The following is a 19,499-nucleotide window of genomic DNA, read 5'->3' as shown; positions in this document are numbered from 1 at the left end:
TGATGATTCTTCTACGAAGAAAAGGCATTTCAATTATCCCTTACTTGGACGATCTCCTGATAAGGGCAAGATCCAGGGAACAGTTAGAAGTCGGAGTAGCACTATCTCAGGTAGTGTTACGTCAGCACGGGTGGATTCTAAATATTCCAAAATCGCAGCTGATTCCAACGACACGTCTACTGTTCCTAGGAATGATTCTGGACACAGTCCAGAAGAAGGTGTTTCTCCCGGAGGAGAAGGCCAGGGAGTTATCCGAGCTAGTCAGGAACCTCCTAAAACCAGGACAGGTCTCAGTGCATCAGTGCACGAGGGTCCTGGGGAAAATGGTGGCTTCTTACGAAGCGATTCCATTCGGAAGATTCCATGCAAGAACATTTCAGTGGGATCTACTGGACAAATGGTCCGGATCGCATCTGCAGATGCATCAGCGGATAACCCTGTCGCCAAGGACAAGGATGTCTCTCCTGTGGTGGCTGCAGAGTGCTCATCTACTAGAGGGCCGCAGATTTGGCATTCAGGATTGGATCCTGGTAACCACGGATGCCAGCCTGAGAGGCTGGGGAGCAGTCACACAGGGAAGGAATTTCCAGGGCCTGTGGTCAAGCTTGGAAACGTCTCTTCATATAAACATTCTGGAACTAAGGGCCATTTACAATGCCCTAAGTCAAGCAAAACCTCTGCTTCAGGGTCAGGCGGTGTTGATCCAATCGGACAACATCACGTCAGTCGCCCACGTAAACAGACAGGGCGGCAGGAGGGCAATGGCAGAAGCTGCAAGGATTCTTCGCTGGGCGGAAAATCATGTGATAGCACTGTCAGCAGTATTCATTCCGGGAGTGGACAACTGGGAAGCAGACTTCCTCAGCAGACACGACCTTCACCCGGGAGAGTGGGGACTTCACCCAGAAGTCTTCCACCTGATTGGTTTTTCCCAACGGTTTACAAAGGTGGACATGATGGCGTCACGTCTAAACAAAAAACTGGACAGATATTGCGCCAGGTCAAGGGACCCTCAGGCAATAGCAGTGGACGCTCTGGTAACGCCGTGGGTGTACCAGTCAGTGTATGTGTTCCCTCCTCTGCCTCTCATACCAAAAGTACTGAGAATCATAAGAAGGAGAGGAGTAAGAACTATACTCGTGGTTCCGGATTGGCCAAGACGGACTTGGTACCCGGAACTTCAAGAGATGCTCACGGACGAACCGTGGCCTCTACCTCTAAGAAAGGACCTGCTACTGCAGGGGCCTTGTCTGTTCCAAGACTTACCGCGGCTGCGTTTGACGGCATGGCGGTTGAACGCCGGATCCTGAGGGAAAAAGGCATTCCAGAAGAAGTCATCCCTACTCTGGTCAAAGCCAGGAAGGACGTAACCGCAAAACATTATCACCGCATTTGGCGTAAATATGTTGCGTGGTGTGAGGCCAAGAAGGCCCCTACAGAGGAATTTCAACTGGGTCGTTTCCTTCATTTCCTGCAAACAGGACTGTCTATGGGCCTAAAATTAGGGTCCATTAAGGTTCAAATTTCGGCCCTGTCGATTTTCTTCCAGAAAGAACTGGCTTCAGTACCTGAAGTTCAGACATTTGTAAAAGGGGTGCTGCACATACAGCCTCCTTTTGTGCCTCCAGTGGCACCTTGGGATCTCAATGTGGTGTTGAGTTTTCTAAAGTCACATTGGTTTGAACCACTTTCCACTGTGGACTTAAAATATCTCACATGGAAGGTGTAGATGCTGTTAGCCTTGGCTTCAGCCAGGCGTGTGTCAGAATTGGCGGCTTTATCATATAAAAGCCCTTACTTGATATTTCATTCTGACAGGGCGGAATTGAGGACTCGTCCTCAATTTCTACCTAAGGTGGTTTCTACATTTCACATGAACCAACCTATTGTGGTACCTGCGGCTACCAGGGACTTAGAGGACTCTAAGTTGCTTGACGTTGTCAGGGCCTTGAAAATATATGTTTCCAGGACGGCTGGAGTCAGAAAATCTGACTCGCTGTTTATCCTGTATGCACCCAACAAGCTGGGTGCTCCTGCTTCTAAGCAGACGATTGCTCGTTGGATTTGTAGTACAATTCAGCTTGCACATTCTGTGGCAGGATTGCCACAGCCAAAATCAGTAAAAGCCCATTCCACAAGGAAGGTGGGCTCATCTTGGGCGGCTGCCCGAGGGGTCTCGGCTTTACAACTTTGCCGAGCAGCTACTTGGTCAGGGGCAAACACGTTTGCTAAATTCTACAAATTTGATACCCTGGCTGAGGAGGACCTGGAGTTCTCTCATTCGGTGCTGCAGAGTCATCCGCACTCTCCCGCCCGTTTGGGAGCTTTGGTATAATCCCCATGGTCCTTACGGAGTCCCAGCATCCACTAGGACATCAGAGAAAATAAGATTTTACTTACCGATAAATCTATTTCTCGTAGTCCGTAGTGGATGCTGGGCGCCCATCCCTAGTGCGGATTGTCTGCAATACTTGTATATAGTTATTGTTACAAAAATTCGGGTTATTATTGTTGTGAGCCATCTTTTCAGAGGCTCCTTTGCGTTTATCATACTGTTAACTGGGTTCAGATCACAAGTTGTACGGTGTGATTGGTGTGGCTGGTATGAGTCTTACCCGGGATTCAATATCCTTCCTTATTATGTACGCTCGTCCAGGCACAGTATCCTAACTGAGGCTTGGAGGAGGGTCATAGGGGGAGGAGCCAGTGCACACCACCTGATCCTTAAGCTTTTATTTTGTGCCCTGTCTCCTGCGGAGCCGCTATATCCCCATGGTCCTTACGGAGTCCCAGCATCCACTACGGACTACGAGAAATAGATTTATCGGTAAGTAAAATCTTATTTTTACTCACCGGTAAATCTATTTCTCGTAGTCCGTAGTGGATGCTGGGCGCCCATCCCAAGTGCGGATTGTCTGCAATACTTATATGTAGTTATTGCCTAACTAAGGGTTATTGTTGAGCCATCTGTTGAGAGGCTCAGTTATATTTCATACTGTTAACTGGGTGTAGTATCACGAGTTATACGGTGTGATTGGTGTGGCTGGTATGAGTCTTACCCAGGATTCAAAATCCTTCCTTATTGTGTCAGCTCTTCCGGGCACAGTATCCTAACTGAGGTCTGGAGGAGGGTCATAGTGGGAGGAGCCAGTGCACACCAGATAGTACCTAATCTTTCTTTTAGAGTGCCCAGTCTCCTGCGGAGCCCGTCTATTCCCCATGGTCCTTACGGAGTTCCCAGCATCCACTACGGACTACGAGAAATAGATTTACCGGTGAGTAAAATCTTATTTTTAATATCGCCCACAGTACCCGGTGGTTTTGCCAGCAAGGTGGATAAGGCTTAGACCTGAAGCCCCTCCCCCAGCCCCAGGGCGCCATTTACTGCAAGTGTTCCCGCCCTGGAGCTGCATCTCTGTCTTTTCCTCACTCCCTGTCAGTGTCTGCGGCGCCATTACTCCTCAGCTCACTGTTCCTGGGACTGCTTGGGCAAATCCTCCTATGTAAAGCCGCCTGGTTGTCAGCGCTGTGCCTTTACATGACACTTAAGTATTCTACCTGCCTTTTTAGTCAGTGTTAGTAAGAAAGAGTGCATTTAGTCAGGGGTTTATAGTACAATTACCCTGTGATATACATCCAGTTTCTTACTGTGTAGTGTTATATCTATTGACTATATAGCTGTGTAAGCTAGTCCAGTGCAATATTATTGTCTGTAATAACCTCTGCATTGTACAAACTGTGACTATTTTTGTGTGTGCATTTGATAGCTGAGTGGTGTCCATCTCGTGTCTTTCACTCAATTTGCTATCCCTATATTCTATAACCTGAGGGGGCTTGGTGCGTCAGGTGTTATTTAATATAGGATTTTCACAAAGATATACTGTATTACGTATTTTTCTCTGTGATTTAGTCACCATATCTCTCCTTTATCTCTGCTAGTGCTGACTACACTGTGCAGGGGTTTGGGTTTAGAGGTATAGTGCTGCTAATAATTGTACTGTGTTACCTCATACTGCAAGTTATATCATGTCTGCTTCTGAGGGTAACGGTTCTGGGGCTGAACACACTGCTGGTGTTGCTGAAGCCACAGGCACATATGGGGAGAATATAGCAGCTGTGGGCTCTGGTTCGGGGGGCTTCTTGCCCCCCAGTGGGACTGTGGCAACGGAGGCACATACTGACCCTCCGTGGGCCGCTTTTTCCACGCTTCTGCATACGCTAGTTCATAAACTAACACCCCCTATGGGACCCCCAATGCCGTTACAACCGTATGTGGTCCCTGCAGCTAACCCGCCGTGGGCGGACGATTTATCTGCTCAATTAAAGAAGTTGAACCAGTCCCTGACCAACGCTCGCCTAAGTCCAAGAGGTCCTCTAAACGAGCGCTTATCTCCTCACAATCCACTGCTGTCACTGACACCTCGTCTGATGAAGACAGCACATACACTGACCCCACAGGTTCTGACTCAGATACAGCTGATGGGGAGGGTAGTTCACATGTGGATGTTCCTGATCTTTTGGAGGCTATTCAGTTAATTCTGCAGATTACGGATGATCCGAGCCATCCGTCCCTCCTAAGAAACCAGATAGGTTCAAGCGTCAGAAGGTGATTAAACAAGTTTTAACTCACTCTGACCACCTAGTGTATATACGTCAGGAACCCTGGCAAAGCCCGGGTACGAAGTTTGTGCCTCAAAAGAAGATGCTGGCTCGCTGTCCCCTCGCACCAGAGCTGTCTAAGAATTGGGAAACGCCTCCTCCAGTAGACTCACATGTGGCTAGGATGGTGGTTTCCTCAGCTCTACCTGTCACTACCGTCACGTCTCTAAAATAGCCTACGGATAAGCGTGTCGAGGGTTATCTAAAAGCGATTTACACCCTCACGGTTGCTGCACAAAGGCCCACTACTGCAGCTACATGGGCGGCAGAGGCGATTGAAGCATGGGCCTTGGAGTTAGAGGCTGAAATCTCCTCTGACCATGCTAGACAATGCTCGTCATATATTGTCACAGCTTCTCGCTATTTTAAAGAGGCGGCTTCTGATGCCGGTATCCTAGCAGCCAAGGCCTTTACTACGTCAGTCCTGGCTCGCAGGATATTGTGGCTGTAGTTCCTGGTCTGTGGATCTGGACTCTAGAAAAACCCTGGAGGTACTCCCTTTCAAGGGGGATATTCTGTTTGGGGAGGACTTAAATAAGATAGTGGCTGACTTGGCTACTGCCAAAACTGCCTGTCTGCCTAATACAGCTCCTTCTGTGTCGAAGGCCAAAGGCACGTCCTTTCGTCCCTTTCGTCCTTCAGGTAAAGCAAAAGGTCAGGCGTACCATAAGCAGGCCCGCACTTCCAAACCTGGTAAGCCGAAGCCCAAAAGAGCCTGGGCTGCCCGTCAGCCAGCAGCCAAGACCGATAAGCCTGCTGCATGACGGGGCAGGCCTCCCCCTGGGGGATCCCAGGGTGGGGGTCCGGCTTCTAGAGTATACCCAGGAATGGTTGAAGACCACTTCAGATGCCTGGGTACGGGAAGTCGTCACTCGAGGTTACGCCATAGCCTTCAAAAACCGACCCCCCTCATCGATTTTGCCAGACAGACGTCCTGTCGGACCAGACAAAGGCAAACACTCTGCATTCGGTGGTACAGAACCTCCTGGATACAGGATTCGTAGTACAGGTGCCTCTTGCTCAGAGGAGCCGGGGGTACTATTCTCCGCTGTTTCTAGTCCCGAAACCGAATGGGTCCTCCCGGACCATTCTCAACCTCAAGGCACTGAACAAGTTTGTGAAGGTTTCCAAGTTCCGTATGGAAAACCTTCGCTCTATAGTTCTGGCCTTGGAACCTGGGGACTACATGGTCTTCCTGGACATACAGGATGCTTACCTGCATATTCCTATAGCAGTGGCAACCTCCCATTACCAGTTTTGGGCGTTACGTTTTTGGTTTAACAACGGCTCTGCGAGTCTTCACCAAAGTTATGACGGTGGTACTCCGCCGTCAAGGGGTCAGGATACTGCCGTATCTGGACGACTTGTTAATCCTGGCAAATTCCCCAGATCTTCTCCTGCATCATCTGGATATGACGGCCCGGTTTCTACAAGCCCACGGGTGGCTCATCAACTGGAAGAAATCCTCCCTGGTCCCTGCTCAGAGCATGGTGCATCTGGGAGCGCTGTTGGACACTCACAATCAGTGGTTGTTTTTGTCTCTGGAGAAAGTCCTAAAACTTCAGGACAGGATTCATTGCTTCTTTTCTCGTCCGCAAGTGTCGATACATTCGGCAATGCAGGTGCTAGGCCTCATGGTGTCAGCATTCGACATGGTGGAGTATGCTCAATTACATTCTCGCCCCCTCCAGAAGCTGATTCTAGCCAAGTGGAACGGCCTGCCTCACCGGATCAGGTCTCACATGATCTCTTTGACTCCTGATGTCCGTCTGTCGCTGCTCTGGTGGCTCCTGGACCGACAATTGTGCAGAGGCCGTCCCTTCTGGATATCCAACTGGGTCCTGTTGACGACAGATGCCAGTCTAAGAGGTTGGGGCGCGGTGCTGGAGCAGCACTTCTTGCAGGGTCGGTGGACCAAGGAGGAATCTCTCCTCTCGATCAACATTCTGGAATTGCGGGCGGTCTTCAATGCGTTGAACATAGCCCAGCATTTGATTCAGAACCGTCCTGTTCAAGTACAGTCGGACAACGCCACCACAGTGGCTTACATAAATCATCAAGGCGGCACTCGAAGCTGTTTGGCAATGAAGGAAGCCTCACGGATTCTACGTTGGGGAGAACGCCATCTATCGGCAATATTCATTCTGGGAGTCCTGAATTGGGAAGCGGACTTTCTCAGTCGTAAGGACGTGCATGCCGGCGAGTGGGGCCTCCATCCAGAAGTGTTTCAACTCCTCGTGGAAAGGTGGGGTCTTCCAGATGTGGATCTGATGGCGTCTCGACACAATCTCAAGGTTCCGGTCTTGGGAGCAAAGACCAGGGATCCTCAAGCAGCATTCGTGGATGCGCTGGCAGTGCCGTGGAGGTTTCGGCTGCCGTACGTGTTCCCTCCGGTGTCACTCCTGCCCAGGGTAATTCGGAAGTTCAAGCAAGAAAAGGAAATCTGCTTCTCATAGCTCCGGCGTGGCCCAGACGGCACTGGTTCTCAGATCTGCAAGGCCTATTGTCAGAGCGTCCACTTCTACTTCCACAACGCCCAGACCTCCTCGTTCAGGGCCCCTGTGTCTGCCAAGACCTAGCCCGGCTATCTTTGACGGCGTGGCTCTTGAAGCTTCCGTCTTAAGAGCTAAGGGTTTTTCTGAAGAGGTCATTAAAACTATGTTGCGAGGCCGGAAACCGGCCTCTGCTCGGATTTACCATCGGGTCTGGCATTCCTACTTTGTTTGGTGCGCATCTAACCATTATGACGCTTCCAAGTTTAGTACAGCCAAACTTTTGGCTTTTCTACAGCAGGGCCTAGATTTAGGCCTGCGTCTGGCCTCCCTCAAGGTTCATATTTCTGCCTTGTCTGTGTGGTTTCAGAGAAAAATTGCGACTTTACCTGATGTTCATACTTTCACTCAGGGTGTGTTGCGTATCCAACCTCCCTATGTCCCGCCTTTGGCTCCTTGGGACTTGTCGGTGGTTTTGGAGGCGTTGCAGGAGCCTCCATTTGAACCTCTTGGTTCAAGCTGACCTTAAGTGGCTTTCCCTTAAGGTGTTGTTCTTGCTGGCTATTGCCTCTGCTAGAAGAGTGTCGGATTTGGGTGCCTTGTCTTGTAGTTCCCCATATCTGATTTTTCACCATGACCGGGCGGTTCTTAGGACTTGTCCCGGATATTTACCTAACGTGGTTTCTTCGTTCCACCTTAATCAGGAGATTGTGGTTCCAGCTTTTGTTTCTCCTGATTTGTCTCCCAAAGAGCGGTCTTTGGATGTGGTGCGGTCTCTCTGTATCTATGTGAAGAGAACTGCTTCTATTCGAAAGTCTGATTCTCTCTTTGTTTTGTTTGGATTTCACAAACGTGGCTGGCCTGCTCCACAGTCCCTGGCCAGGTGGATTAGAATGGTGATTGCGCATGCTTATGTGAAGGCTAGTCTGTCAGCTCCTGTTCACATTACGGCCCATTCTACTAGGTCTGTTGGACCTTCTTGGGCGGCCCAACGTGGTGCGACCCTTGACCAATGGTGCAAGGCGGCTACGTGGTCCTCCGGGAACACGTTCATAAGGTTCTATGCCTTCGATACTGACGCTTCCCAGGATGCTTCCTTTGGACGCCGGGTTCTTGTGCCCGCTACAGTGCGTCCCCTCCCATAAGGAACTGCTTTAGGACATCCCCATTGTCCAGACTTGTGGAGCCCAGTGTACCCCGCAGCAGAAAACAAGTTTTATGGTAAGAACTTACCCTTGTTAAAACTTTCTGCGAGGTAAACTGGGCTCCACAAGGCGCCCACCCTGACGCACTTAGTTTCTTTGGGTTGATATGGCATTAGCCGCTGACACTTCTCTTGTCATGAGAGTGTGGTGTATGTGGTTACTAACCGTTGTCATCTCTTTTACTGCTGCTGCATTGGGCTGGTTAACTAAACTGAGCTCCTGTGCTGGGAGGCGGGGTTATAGAGGAGGCAGCGCTGTGCATTCTGGGAACAGTCAAAGCTTTGAGCCTGTTGGTGCCTCGGATTAAGATCCTACTCTACACCCCATTGTCCAGACTTGTGGAGCCCAGTGTACCTCGCAGAAAGAGTTTTAGCAAAGGTAAGTTCTTACCATAAAACTCGTTATTCATGTTTTTGTGATTCATTCAAATAAAAGAAAACAAAATGCATTATCAATTGTAAAGATTTTATTATGAAAACGTGTGTAGAATGGTCATTGTTGCTGTTTTTTGGAAAGGTGTATTATTGCCGAATCAAGAACCAAACCACATTTCTCAGTCAGCCACTAGGGTACACGGGAAATGCGGACACTGGTATATAGACAGGTGTCTATAGGGAGCTTGGCACTTTCATTTTTAAAGAAGTGTGAAAACTCCTCCCTCTCTACCCCCACATCAGCCCTCAGTTTTAGAATTGTGCCGAGGGAGCCAGTCACGTTTGGCTGAGCTCCAACCTGGATTTATTTTATGATTTTTCTGCAGCGGGGTACACTGGTATTCCACAGGGAATAACTTTGGGGTGTAGAGTTTGATCTTGATCCGAGGCACCAACAGGCTAAAGCTTTGACTGTTCCCAGGATGCACTGCACCACCTCCTCTATAGCCCCGCCTTCAGGCACTGGAGCTCCGTTTGTAAGTTTGGTAAGTAGATCACTAACAGGTGGGGCTGCGCTAGGCAGCCCTGAAAAGAGCTTTTTAGAAGACTTCAAGGGCCGCAGCACTTTCTATGTCTTTATGACGTACTGTGCTGCGGCTGCATACTCCCGCGGCCGGGTTCCTGGGTACTTGCAGCGGAAACGCACTGGTCTTCAGGCACACCACAGCTGCCGCTCTCCAGGATCGCGTGGCTGCACTAAAGGGAGGAGGTAAGAGGGCCCCCCAGGTGGGCCCCGCCGGTAAATCGCGGTCCCAGGAGACGGACCGCACCACTGGCGTGGACACTGTGCCGCACAGGGACCCCACTATATCCACCAGGGCAAGGAGCACAGGTCGGATTTACTAAAATCAGTTTATAAAAGGCTCCACAGTACCTGGTGGTGAAGTCCAGCAGAGGGTATAAGGCGCTGACCTGTAGCCCCTCCACCAGCTCCGGCCGCCATCTACTGCTGGCGTTCCCACCATGGAGCTGCAGTTCTCTCTCCCTGACAAGAGACTTTGGCGCCATTACATAACTGGGCTGATCTCCGGGACTGCTGGGCACTGTCTCCTCTGTAAATACGCCTATATCATCAGCGCTGTGCATTTAGAGACACTTAAGTATTCTACATGTCATTTCTGCTGCGGGGTACACTAGGCTCCACAAGGATTAACATCGGCGTGTAGAGTAGGAACTTTATCCGAGGCACCAACAGGCTCAAAGCTTTGACTGTTCCCAAGATGCACAGCGCCGCCTCCTCTATAACCTTGCCTCCGTGCACAGGAGCTCAGTTTGTAAGTTGGTGCCATGCTGTACGCAGGCAATCAACAGGGGGGCTGCCATTGCAGCCCATATTACAGCTTAATCAGGAGAAAAGAAAAACTTTTGAAGACTTCAAGGGCTGCAGCTTTTATGCATATCATAAGACATCCTTTGCTGCAGCTCCATCACTCCCCCAGCGGCGCTGTATACTCCCACGCCCTGGTTGCCGGGTAACTACAGCGGAGGCCCCGGTGTCCTTCTGTTAGTCACACACACACTCGCCGCTGACCTCCCTGGATCGCGTGGCAGGTACAAGGGGAGGTAAGGGGTCTCTTTGGCCCGCTGTGGGTGGCGGGCCGCGCGCGCTGGCATGGACACTGTAACGGGGCAGCCGCTCCACTAGTCACTAGGCGCTGGCATGGACACTGTAACGGGGCAGCCACTCCACTAGTCACCATTACCACCAAATGGTGGTAATTTTGCAGTTAGTAAATTACCACCATTGGACCCAGCAGGTGGAGGTTTTTTTTCTCTCATAAAATAGTTTTAAACAAAGCCCGCAGCGCCCGATGGGGAAGCCAGCAGGGTGATAAGGCCTAACCTGTAGCCCCTTCCCCAGTCCCAGGGCGCCATTTCAGTGAATGTTCCCGCCCTGGAGCTGCATATCTCTCTTTCACTCCCTGTCAGCCGCCATCACACGGAGCTGCACTGTTCCTGGTACTGCTGGGGAAAATCCTCCTCTGTAAAGCCGCCTGCTCGCCAGCGCTGTGCATCTTTCAGGACACTTAAGTAGTCTACCTGTCATGGGACAGTGTTGGTTAAGAGAGTGCATACATTCAGGGTTGTGTGGTAAAACACCCTGTGATATACATCCAGTATCTAGTGTGCTTTGTTATATCTATTGTTAACATATATAGCTATACTGAGTATTACTTTGTATTGCTAGTCCAGTGCAGTTTTATGGTGTATAATTTCTGCATGGTACGCTTGTGAGATATATAGATATATAGATAGAGAGATATAGATAGATATATATATATATATATATATATATATATATATATATATATATATATATATTATTATGCATGTAGATGCTACGTGGCTGCCATATTGGGTATTTCACTCGGCGTGCTGCTCCTATATTCTGTAACCTGAGGGGCAAAGTGTCAGGTTTGCTAAATAATATAGGTATTTCATAAGATATACTTGCTGTGTATTTTTCTTTGTGATTTATAGTCACCATATATCTCTTGGATTCCCGGTTTGTGCTGACAGGAAAATCACACTTCACTGGGAGTTCTTGCTAGGTATATCACTGCTAAGACTCCGCCTCCAAACTAGCACACCTGGTCCAAGGTGTTACACTGCCGTGCAAACCCTCCTTGGATTCCCGGTTTGTGCTGACAGGAAAATCACACTTCACTGGGAGTTCTTGCTAGGTATATCACTGCTAAGACTCCGCCTCCAAACTAGCACACCTGGTCCAAGGTGTTACACTGCCGTGCAAACCCTCCTTGGTTTCCAATTTCAGCCTATTACCGGCTCGTCACCGTACAGGCTGCCGTCCATCTCACCACTGCAACTGGTGAGCATTACCGGACTTTGCTTCCATCCAGCCGCAAGCTTATACCATCTCCTCACCGCGACGAGTGACTACTGACAGGCTGTCTACTAGATATCGTCCCTCCGCTGTGCAACAATTTGGGCAAAGCAGGATTGTTTTGGCCGGGGACGCTCGGCCGAAATTTATACCAGCCCAATCGGAGAGGTACTATACACACACATCACCATCTGCCGGGTGACATATACGAGGTAACCATTTCTCTGGGACTGCACCGCATTGAGTTTCTTTTTTCTGAACTTTATATTGGACCTTTATTGCCATATGCCATATACCATATACCAGTTATCACTACTCCATATACCTTTGAGACAGATACAGGTGTGCTTTTATTTTAAGTTTGTTTTATTAACCACATGTCATTTTTAATAAATTTAATACCTTTATAGTACACGTTTGCTCTTTTTGTACTTAACTACTGACACACAGCGCAGCCTCTCTTGTTGTTTCAGTCTACTCTCTCCATTCTTCACATAGTGGTCAAGGCAAGCGCAGTGTCTCAGCAGTTTATTATTTTATCTATACTATCGTTAGGCGCTGCACTAAGAGTGTTTTTTTTTTTTTTGCCCAATATTGTGCTTATTGTTATGTCAGCTACACGAGGCAACGGAGCTGGGGCTTCTCCCACATTGCGTTGTGGTGATGCCGCAGACATTTTGGAGGACAATTTGGCAGCAGAGAGTTCAGGTTCAGGGGGGTTCCTTACCCCCCAGTGGGTCTGTAGCACCGGGGGCAACAAATGACCCAACTTGGGCTACCTTCTCCACGCTGTTAAACACGCTTGTAACTAAACTGGCTCCCCCTGTGGGACCACCTGTGCTAATGCAGCAGTTTATGGTTCCTGCAATTAATCCGCCATGGGCAGATCAAATCTCCACTCAGTTACAGCAAGTGAACCGGCTGTAGATTCTCATGTGGCTTGCATGGTAGTTTCCTCTGCTCTGCCTGTAACTACAGTCACCTCTCTGAAGGAACCGACGGATAGACGTGTTTGCTGGGTTGTTTGAAAGCGATTTATACCCTAACGGGGGCTGTGCATAGGCCAACCATTGCAGCAACTTGGGCTGCTGAAGCTGTTGAGGCGTGGGCTCAGGAGCCAGAGGCGGAGCAGCCTTCTGATGCATCTGAGCATACTTGATAATGTCTCTCATATATTACCACGGCTTCTCTGTATCTTAAGGAGGCGGCCTCCGATGCCAGGGTGTACGTCCGTCTTGGCCAGACGTATCCTTTGGTTGAGATCCTGAACGGTGGTTATGAATTCTAAGAAAACCCTGCTTTCAAGGGAGACATTCTTTTTGGCGATGACCTAACTAAGATTGTGGCTGATCTGGCTACTGCTAAAACAGCTTGCCTACCTAGTACGGCTCCTTCCGCACAGAAGGCTAAAAGTACTTTCATCCTCCAGGTAAAGCAAAAACCCAAAGCAAACTTGTGCTTCCAAACCTACCAAGCCCAGACCGAAGCGGGCCTGGGCTTACCCGTCAGCCTGCTTCCAAAACTGACAAGCCTGACAGGGCGGGCCTCCCTCTGGGGGATCCCAGGGTGGGGGCCGGCTTCTAGGTTTTGCCTAGGAATGGTTGAAGACCGCTTCCGATGCCTGGGTAAGGGAAGTCGTCACTCGAGGTTGCGCCGTACCCTTCAAGAACCGCTCCCTCATCGATTTTGCCTGACAGTTGTCCCTTTGGACCCGGTGAAGGCAAACACTCTTCATTCGGTGGTACAGGAGTGGTAGTACAGGTGCCTCTGGCTCAGAGAGGCAAGGGCTACTATTCACCACTGTTTCTAGTCCCGAAACCGAACTGGTCCTCGTGGCCCATTCTCAATCTCAAGTCATTGAACAAGTATGTGAGGGTCTCCAAGTTTCGTATGGAAACTCTGCGCTCTATTGTTCTGGCCTTGGAGCCTCGGGACCATATGGTCTCCCTGGACATACAGGATGCCTACCTGCATATTCCTATTGCAGTGTCTCATCGGCAGTACCTGAGGTTTGCGGTAGGCAACCTTCATAACCAATTTCGGGCGTTACCTTTTGGTTTGACAACGGCTCTGCGAGTTTTCACCAAAGTCATGGCGGTAATGACTGCTGTACTCCGCCGTCAAGGGGTCAGGATCCTACCGTACTTGGACGATTTGTTGATCCTGGCAAATTCCCCAGAACTTCTCCTGTGTCATCTAGATCTGACTGTCCAGTTCATGAAAGCCCACGGGTGGCTAATCAACTGGAAGAAATCTTCCCAGGTTCCTGCTCGAACCATGGTGCACCTGGGAGCGTTATTGGACACTCGCAACCAGCAGTTGTTCTGGTCTCAGGAGAAAGCCCTGAAGCTTCAGGACAGGATTCGATGCTTCCTATCTCGTCCGCAAGTGTCGATACATTCAGCAATGCAAGTGCTAGGTCTCATGGTGTCTGCTTTCGACATGGAGTATGCTCAATTCCATTCTCGCCCTCTGCAGAAGTTAATTCTTGCCAAGTGGGACGGCCTCCCTCACCGGATCAGATCTCATATGATCTCCTTGTCTCCGGAGGTCCGCCTGTCACTGAGCTGGTGGCTGCAGGACCATTGATTGAGCAGGGGCCGTCCCCTCTGGATATCCAACTGGGTCCTGCTGACAACGGATGCCAGTCTGAGAGGTTGGGGCGCGGTGTTGGAACAACACTCCCTTCAGGGTCGGTGGACGGAGGAGTCGTCTCTACTCCCGATAAACATTCTGGAACTGCGGGCAGAGTTCAATGCACTAACCCTGGCCCAGCATTTGATACAGAACAGACCTGTTCGAGTACAATCGGACAACGCCACCACGGTGGCGTACATCAATCATCAAGGTGGCACTCGGAGCCGCATGGCAATGAGGGAAGTGTCACTGATTCTTCAATGGGCAGAACGCCATCTGCCGGCCATATCCGCAGTGTTCATTCCGGGGGTCCTAAACTGGGAAGCGGACTTTCTCAGTCGTCAAGACATACACGCCGGAGAGTGGAGCCTCCATCCACAGGTGTTTCAACTTCTCATGGACACGTGGGGCCTTCCAGATGTGGACCTGATGGCGTCTCTACACAATCACAAGGTTCCGGTCTTCAAGCAAGTACAAGGGATCCTCAGGCGGCGTTTGTGGACGCTCTGGCTATTCCATGGAACTTTCGGCTGCCGTACGTGTTCCCTCCGGTGTCGCTCCTGCCCAGAGTAATACGGAAGTTCAAGCAAGAAGGAGGAAACCTACTTCTGATCGCTCCAGCATGGCCCAGATGGCACCGGTTCTCCGATCTACAGGGCCTCTCGCTAGATCGTCCCCTTCTACTTCCACAACGACCAGACCTCCTCGTTCAGGGCCCTTGTGTTTACCAGGACTTGGCCCGTCTGGCTTTGACGGCGTGGCTCTTGAAGCTTCCGTCTTGAGGGCCAAGGGTTTTTCTGAGGCGGTTGTTCAAACTATGTGGAAGGCCCGTAAGCCGGCTTCTGCTCGGATTTACCATAGGGTCTGGAATGCTCACTTTACTTGGTGCGCATCTCACAATCATGGTATCTTCAAGTATAGTACGGCCAAACTGTTGGCCTTCCTACAACAAGGCCTGGATTTAGACCTTCGTCTGGCCTCCCTCAAGGTGCAAATTTCTGCCTTGTCTGTTTGGTTTCAGAGAAAGATTACTGCCCTTCCTGATGTTCATACCTTCACTCAGGGCGTGTTGCGGATTCAGCCTCCTTATGTGCCACCTGTGGCCCCTTGGGATCTGTCTGTGGTTCTGGAGGCCTTGCAAGAGTCTCTGTTTAAACCTCTTGCGTCTGCAGGCCTTAAGTGGCTTTCCCTTAAAGTTTTGTTTTTGCTGGCTATCGCTTCAGCTAGAAGAATCTCAGACTTAGGGGGACTTGCAGGATAAGGCACCTATCTGATTTTTCACCGTGATCGGGCGGTTCTTAGAACGTGTCCGGGTTATTTACCTGAGGTGGTGTCTTCCTTCCACCTTAATCAGGAGATTGTGGTTCCGGCCTTTACTTCTCCTGAGGTGTCCTCTAAGGAGCGGTCTTTGGATGTGGTACGGGCTCTCCGTATATATGTGAAGAGAACCTCCTCCATTCGGAAATCTGATTCTCTTTGTACTGTTTGATTTTCACGAACGTGGATGGCCTGCTAACAAGCAGACCTTGGCCAGATGGATTAAGAATGGTGATTGCACATGCTTATGTACAGGCTGGCCTTCCAGCTCCTGCTACCATTAAAGCCCATTCTACCCGGTCTGTCGGACCTTCTTGGGCAGCCCGCCGTGGTGTGACCCTTGAACAATTGTGCAAGGCGGCTACGTGGTCCTCAGTGAACACATTCATAAGGTTCTATGCCTTTGATACTTCCGCCTCCCCAGGATGCTTCATTTTGGATGCCGGGTTCTTGTGCCCGCTACAGTGTGTCACCTCCCACAAGGAACTGCTTTAGGAAATACCCAATGTTAATCCTTGTGGAGCCCAGTGTACCCCGCAGCAGAAAACGAGATTTATGGTAAGAATTTACCGTTGTTAAATCTTTCTGCGAGGTACACTGGGCTCCACAAGGCGCCCACCGTGACGCACTTGGCTTCTTTGGGTTGGTATGGCATTAGCCGCTGACACCCTCTCCTGTGGTGAGTGTGTGGTGTATTTGGCTACGAGCGATTGTCGTCTCTATTACCTGCTACTGCATTGGACTGGTTAACGAAACTGAGCTCCTGTGCACGGAGGCGGGGTTATAGAGGAGGTGGCGCTGTGCATCTTGGGAACAGTCAAAGCTTTGAGCCTGTTGGTGCCTCAGATCAAGATCCTACTCTACACCCCGATGTTAATCCTTGTGGAGCCCAGTGTGCCTCGCAGAAAGCGATTTAACAACGGTACGTTCTTACCATAAATCTCATGTTTTTTTTTCTAGTCGCATAAAGGCCCTCCTAAATTGTTGTTCATTCTCCCGACTAGGGGATTAGCCAGGGAATCAGGGAAATTATTTGTTAAAGATTCACATTTTACAGTTTCTGACCGTTTTCAGATCAGGGTATCGGGATATTTAAATCTGTTGAATATTCCTAATTCCCCAACAAGGATTGTAAAATTGCGGTAGTCCGAATCAGATGGGACTTTAAAACTGGGATTCAGTAGCTTTGGCTCAGCCAACATACACAGATTAAGGTATATAGTAATACTTTTTTGCTCTTAACCAGGTTCTGGAAATGTCCTGAAAGTGCAACAACTTCTTCATATCTGTAGTGAACATTTTGATTCTAAGGAGAAGGAAGAGGAGAAGAAGGACAAGAAAGAGAAGAAAGAGAGTGCTGCTGACATGGGATCCCACCAGGTGATGTACTGCTGTTGCTGGTCCTTATTCGCAATTGCTGTATATGTAACTTTTCCTTGAACATATATCATCATTCAAGAAGCCATTTGGATGGTGTTGATTCATACACAACTTGTAAATCAGCCACACCTTTTCTAAACCACTGATGGTCATTTTCTTCCAGGGTGTGGCAGTCCTTGGAATTGCACTCATTGCAATGGGTGAAGAAATTGGTTCAGAAATGGCACTTCGTACCTTTGGACATCTGGTAATATGTGTTTTGGAATCTTTGTGCCCTTCGTGTCATCAAATGGCTTTGTTGGTATAAAATGTTCTCCGGTGTCTTATGTGCTTCAGTGAATACATCATCGCTGATAAATTTTGTTTATATAATCCCTTACTCTGGGTTTATTATGACTGGTCTTATTACTACGTTCCTATCAGGTCATCAACTTTAATTGATCTTCCTCATTCTAAGGATCAGTGATTCTATTAGTGCTGGTGGACTTGACATCTTTGCTGATATTGCATAATGGAGTGCTGTCTGTTCTTTTTTTGTTCTGAGAGAAGAGTTGGCTAAACCATTTTGAGAAATGTAAAAAAAAAAAAAAAGTTTAAAACCTGGTACACAGGTTCTCAGACTCTGTCCTCAGGACCCCATACAGTTCATGTTTTCCAGGTCAAATGAATCGCCCCTGATTACATGTGATGAATTGCTTTTGTAAATGTGCTTTAACTACACATTTCTTTTACAGCTGTAATTTTCGTGCTCTTTTTCTGCAGCTAAGATATGGGGAGCCCACACTTCGTAGGGCTGTTCCTCTGGCTTTGGCTCTCATCTCTGTATCCAATCCAAGACTGAATATCCTGGACACATTGAGCAAGTTCTCTCATGATGCAGACCCGGAAGTGTCCTATAATTCCATCTTTGCCATGGGCATGGTGGGCAGTGGTAAGATATTCCCTGTATAGCCTTGTATTTTCCTGAACCTGCATTGGTCCTGTGGACAGAATTTAAAAAACCTGTTGTCTTTATTTCTGTAGGCACCAACAACGCCCGCCTTGCTGCTATGTTGAGACAGTTAGCTCAGTATCATGCAAAGGATCCAAACAATCTGTTTATGGTGCGACTGGCACAGGTAGAAAATGCTCCAGCTTCTGTTTAAACCATTTACCACAGTTACATGCCAAACACATAGACAAGTATGTAATAGCCAATAAAATCTATTGCATTTGGTTCCTGCTAATTATTAGTAGTAGAACAGCATTGTTCAGACAAACATAGGTAAACATGTAAGCTACTCAAGTAATCAACACTACAGAGTTTGTGTTCTCCGATTTAGTTTGGTGTGTGTGTGTGTGTGTGTGTGTGTGTGTGTGTGTGTGTGTGTGTAAATCCGATTTCATTGTAATCTCTTCTCTTTATTCTCAGGGTCTCACTCATCTGGGAAAAGGCACACTCACTCTTTGCCCATATCACAGTGATAGGCAGCTCATGAGTCAAGTGGCAGTGGCTGGGTTATTAACTGTTCTTGTGTCCTTCCTGGATGTCCGAAATAGTAAGTAATGTCTTTATTTTTATCACTGTTGTGTTCCACCACAACTTTTCTACATGTTTCTAATTTCTATTTTCTCCTTCATCCACTAGGGGCCACTGGAGTGTAGTTACAATGGGGAGATAGTAGGTGGTATTGGTAGCTGGCACTTTAAAAATTCTCACACTGTGGCTAGCTCCTCCCCTACTATCTCCCCTCCAAGCCAGTCTTAGTTAAGTGCCCGAGGTAGCTGGTTCACTTGGGTTTAGCTGAAGAATTTTCTTCTTTTTTCTTTATTATTTTATTTTTCTTACACACACTCACAGACTGGCAGCTCTGCCACTGCCAGTCTGCACCGTGGGAGCTGCCGGCGGGGTCCCATCGCAGCTGCGTGCGGCTAGGGATGGGCCCCGGCTGAGGGAGACACTGAGCTCTCCTGAGTTGGCGGACACCGCTGCGTGCGGCGCGTGTCGCGGCCACTCCATCCAGCAGAAGATTCCGGCAGCATGGCAGCGGTGAGTATCAAAAATGGTCGGACACCGCTGCGTGCGGCTTGTGTCGGGACCACCCCACCACAGAAGATTCCGGCTGGACGCCGCTGCGTGCGGCGTGTGTCGGGGCCGATCCACCAAGAACACAGTGGTGAGTGAAGTATACTTTATTTGTGGTGGCTATGTATGTTTTTAGAGCAATCTGTTTATTGTTGTACAACCCACTCCAGAAGGGCTCTCTGGGGCTGTAATGTACTTTATTGTATCCTTACCTGTCCTCCTCATGGAGAAACAGACAGGATGATTGGGGGAGGCTGAGTATGTGTTTATACAACCCTGACTGAAAAACGGGTGTGTGTCATTCTGATAACCCTCTGCTCCCCCAGCTCCCCGCACCCCCCGCACCCACTCAGCGCGACTCACAGAGCCGGCACAGGGATCCCGCTCGAGCGCAAAGCAATGTTTAAATTTGGCGCCTTGTACGGAGGGGGCGGAGCTAAGTCCCGCTCTGTAGAGCGAGCTCAG

The 19,499-nt window shown here is 49.2% G+C and overlaps 1 protein-coding gene across 1 annotated transcript in view; it reads left to right on the top strand.

The window, feature by feature from the left end:
• Nucleotides 1-19,499, top strand: part of PSMD2 (proteasome 26S subunit ubiquitin receptor, non-ATPase 2) — a 63,164-nt gene that overhangs the window by 37,994 nt on the left and 5,671 nt on the right. The window contains exons 15-19 of the mRNA XM_063916623.1: nucleotides 16,836-16,969; nucleotides 17,133-17,216; nucleotides 17,732-17,900; nucleotides 17,993-18,087; nucleotides 18,381-18,507. Coding sequence (XP_063772693.1) covers nucleotides 16,836-16,969; nucleotides 17,133-17,216; nucleotides 17,732-17,900; nucleotides 17,993-18,087; nucleotides 18,381-18,507 — 609 coding nt within the window. The remainder of the gene's footprint in view (nucleotides 1-16,835; nucleotides 16,970-17,132; nucleotides 17,217-17,731; nucleotides 17,901-17,992; nucleotides 18,088-18,380; nucleotides 18,508-19,499) is intronic.

The sequence above is a fragment of the Pseudophryne corroboree genome, chromosome 4, assembly GCF_028390025.1.
Source record: "Pseudophryne corroboree isolate aPseCor3 chromosome 4, aPseCor3.hap2, whole genome shotgun sequence".
NCBI lineage: Eukaryota > Metazoa > Chordata > Amphibia > Anura > Myobatrachidae > Pseudophryne > Pseudophryne corroboree.
This window is presented reverse-complemented; position numbering and strand designations above follow the sequence as displayed.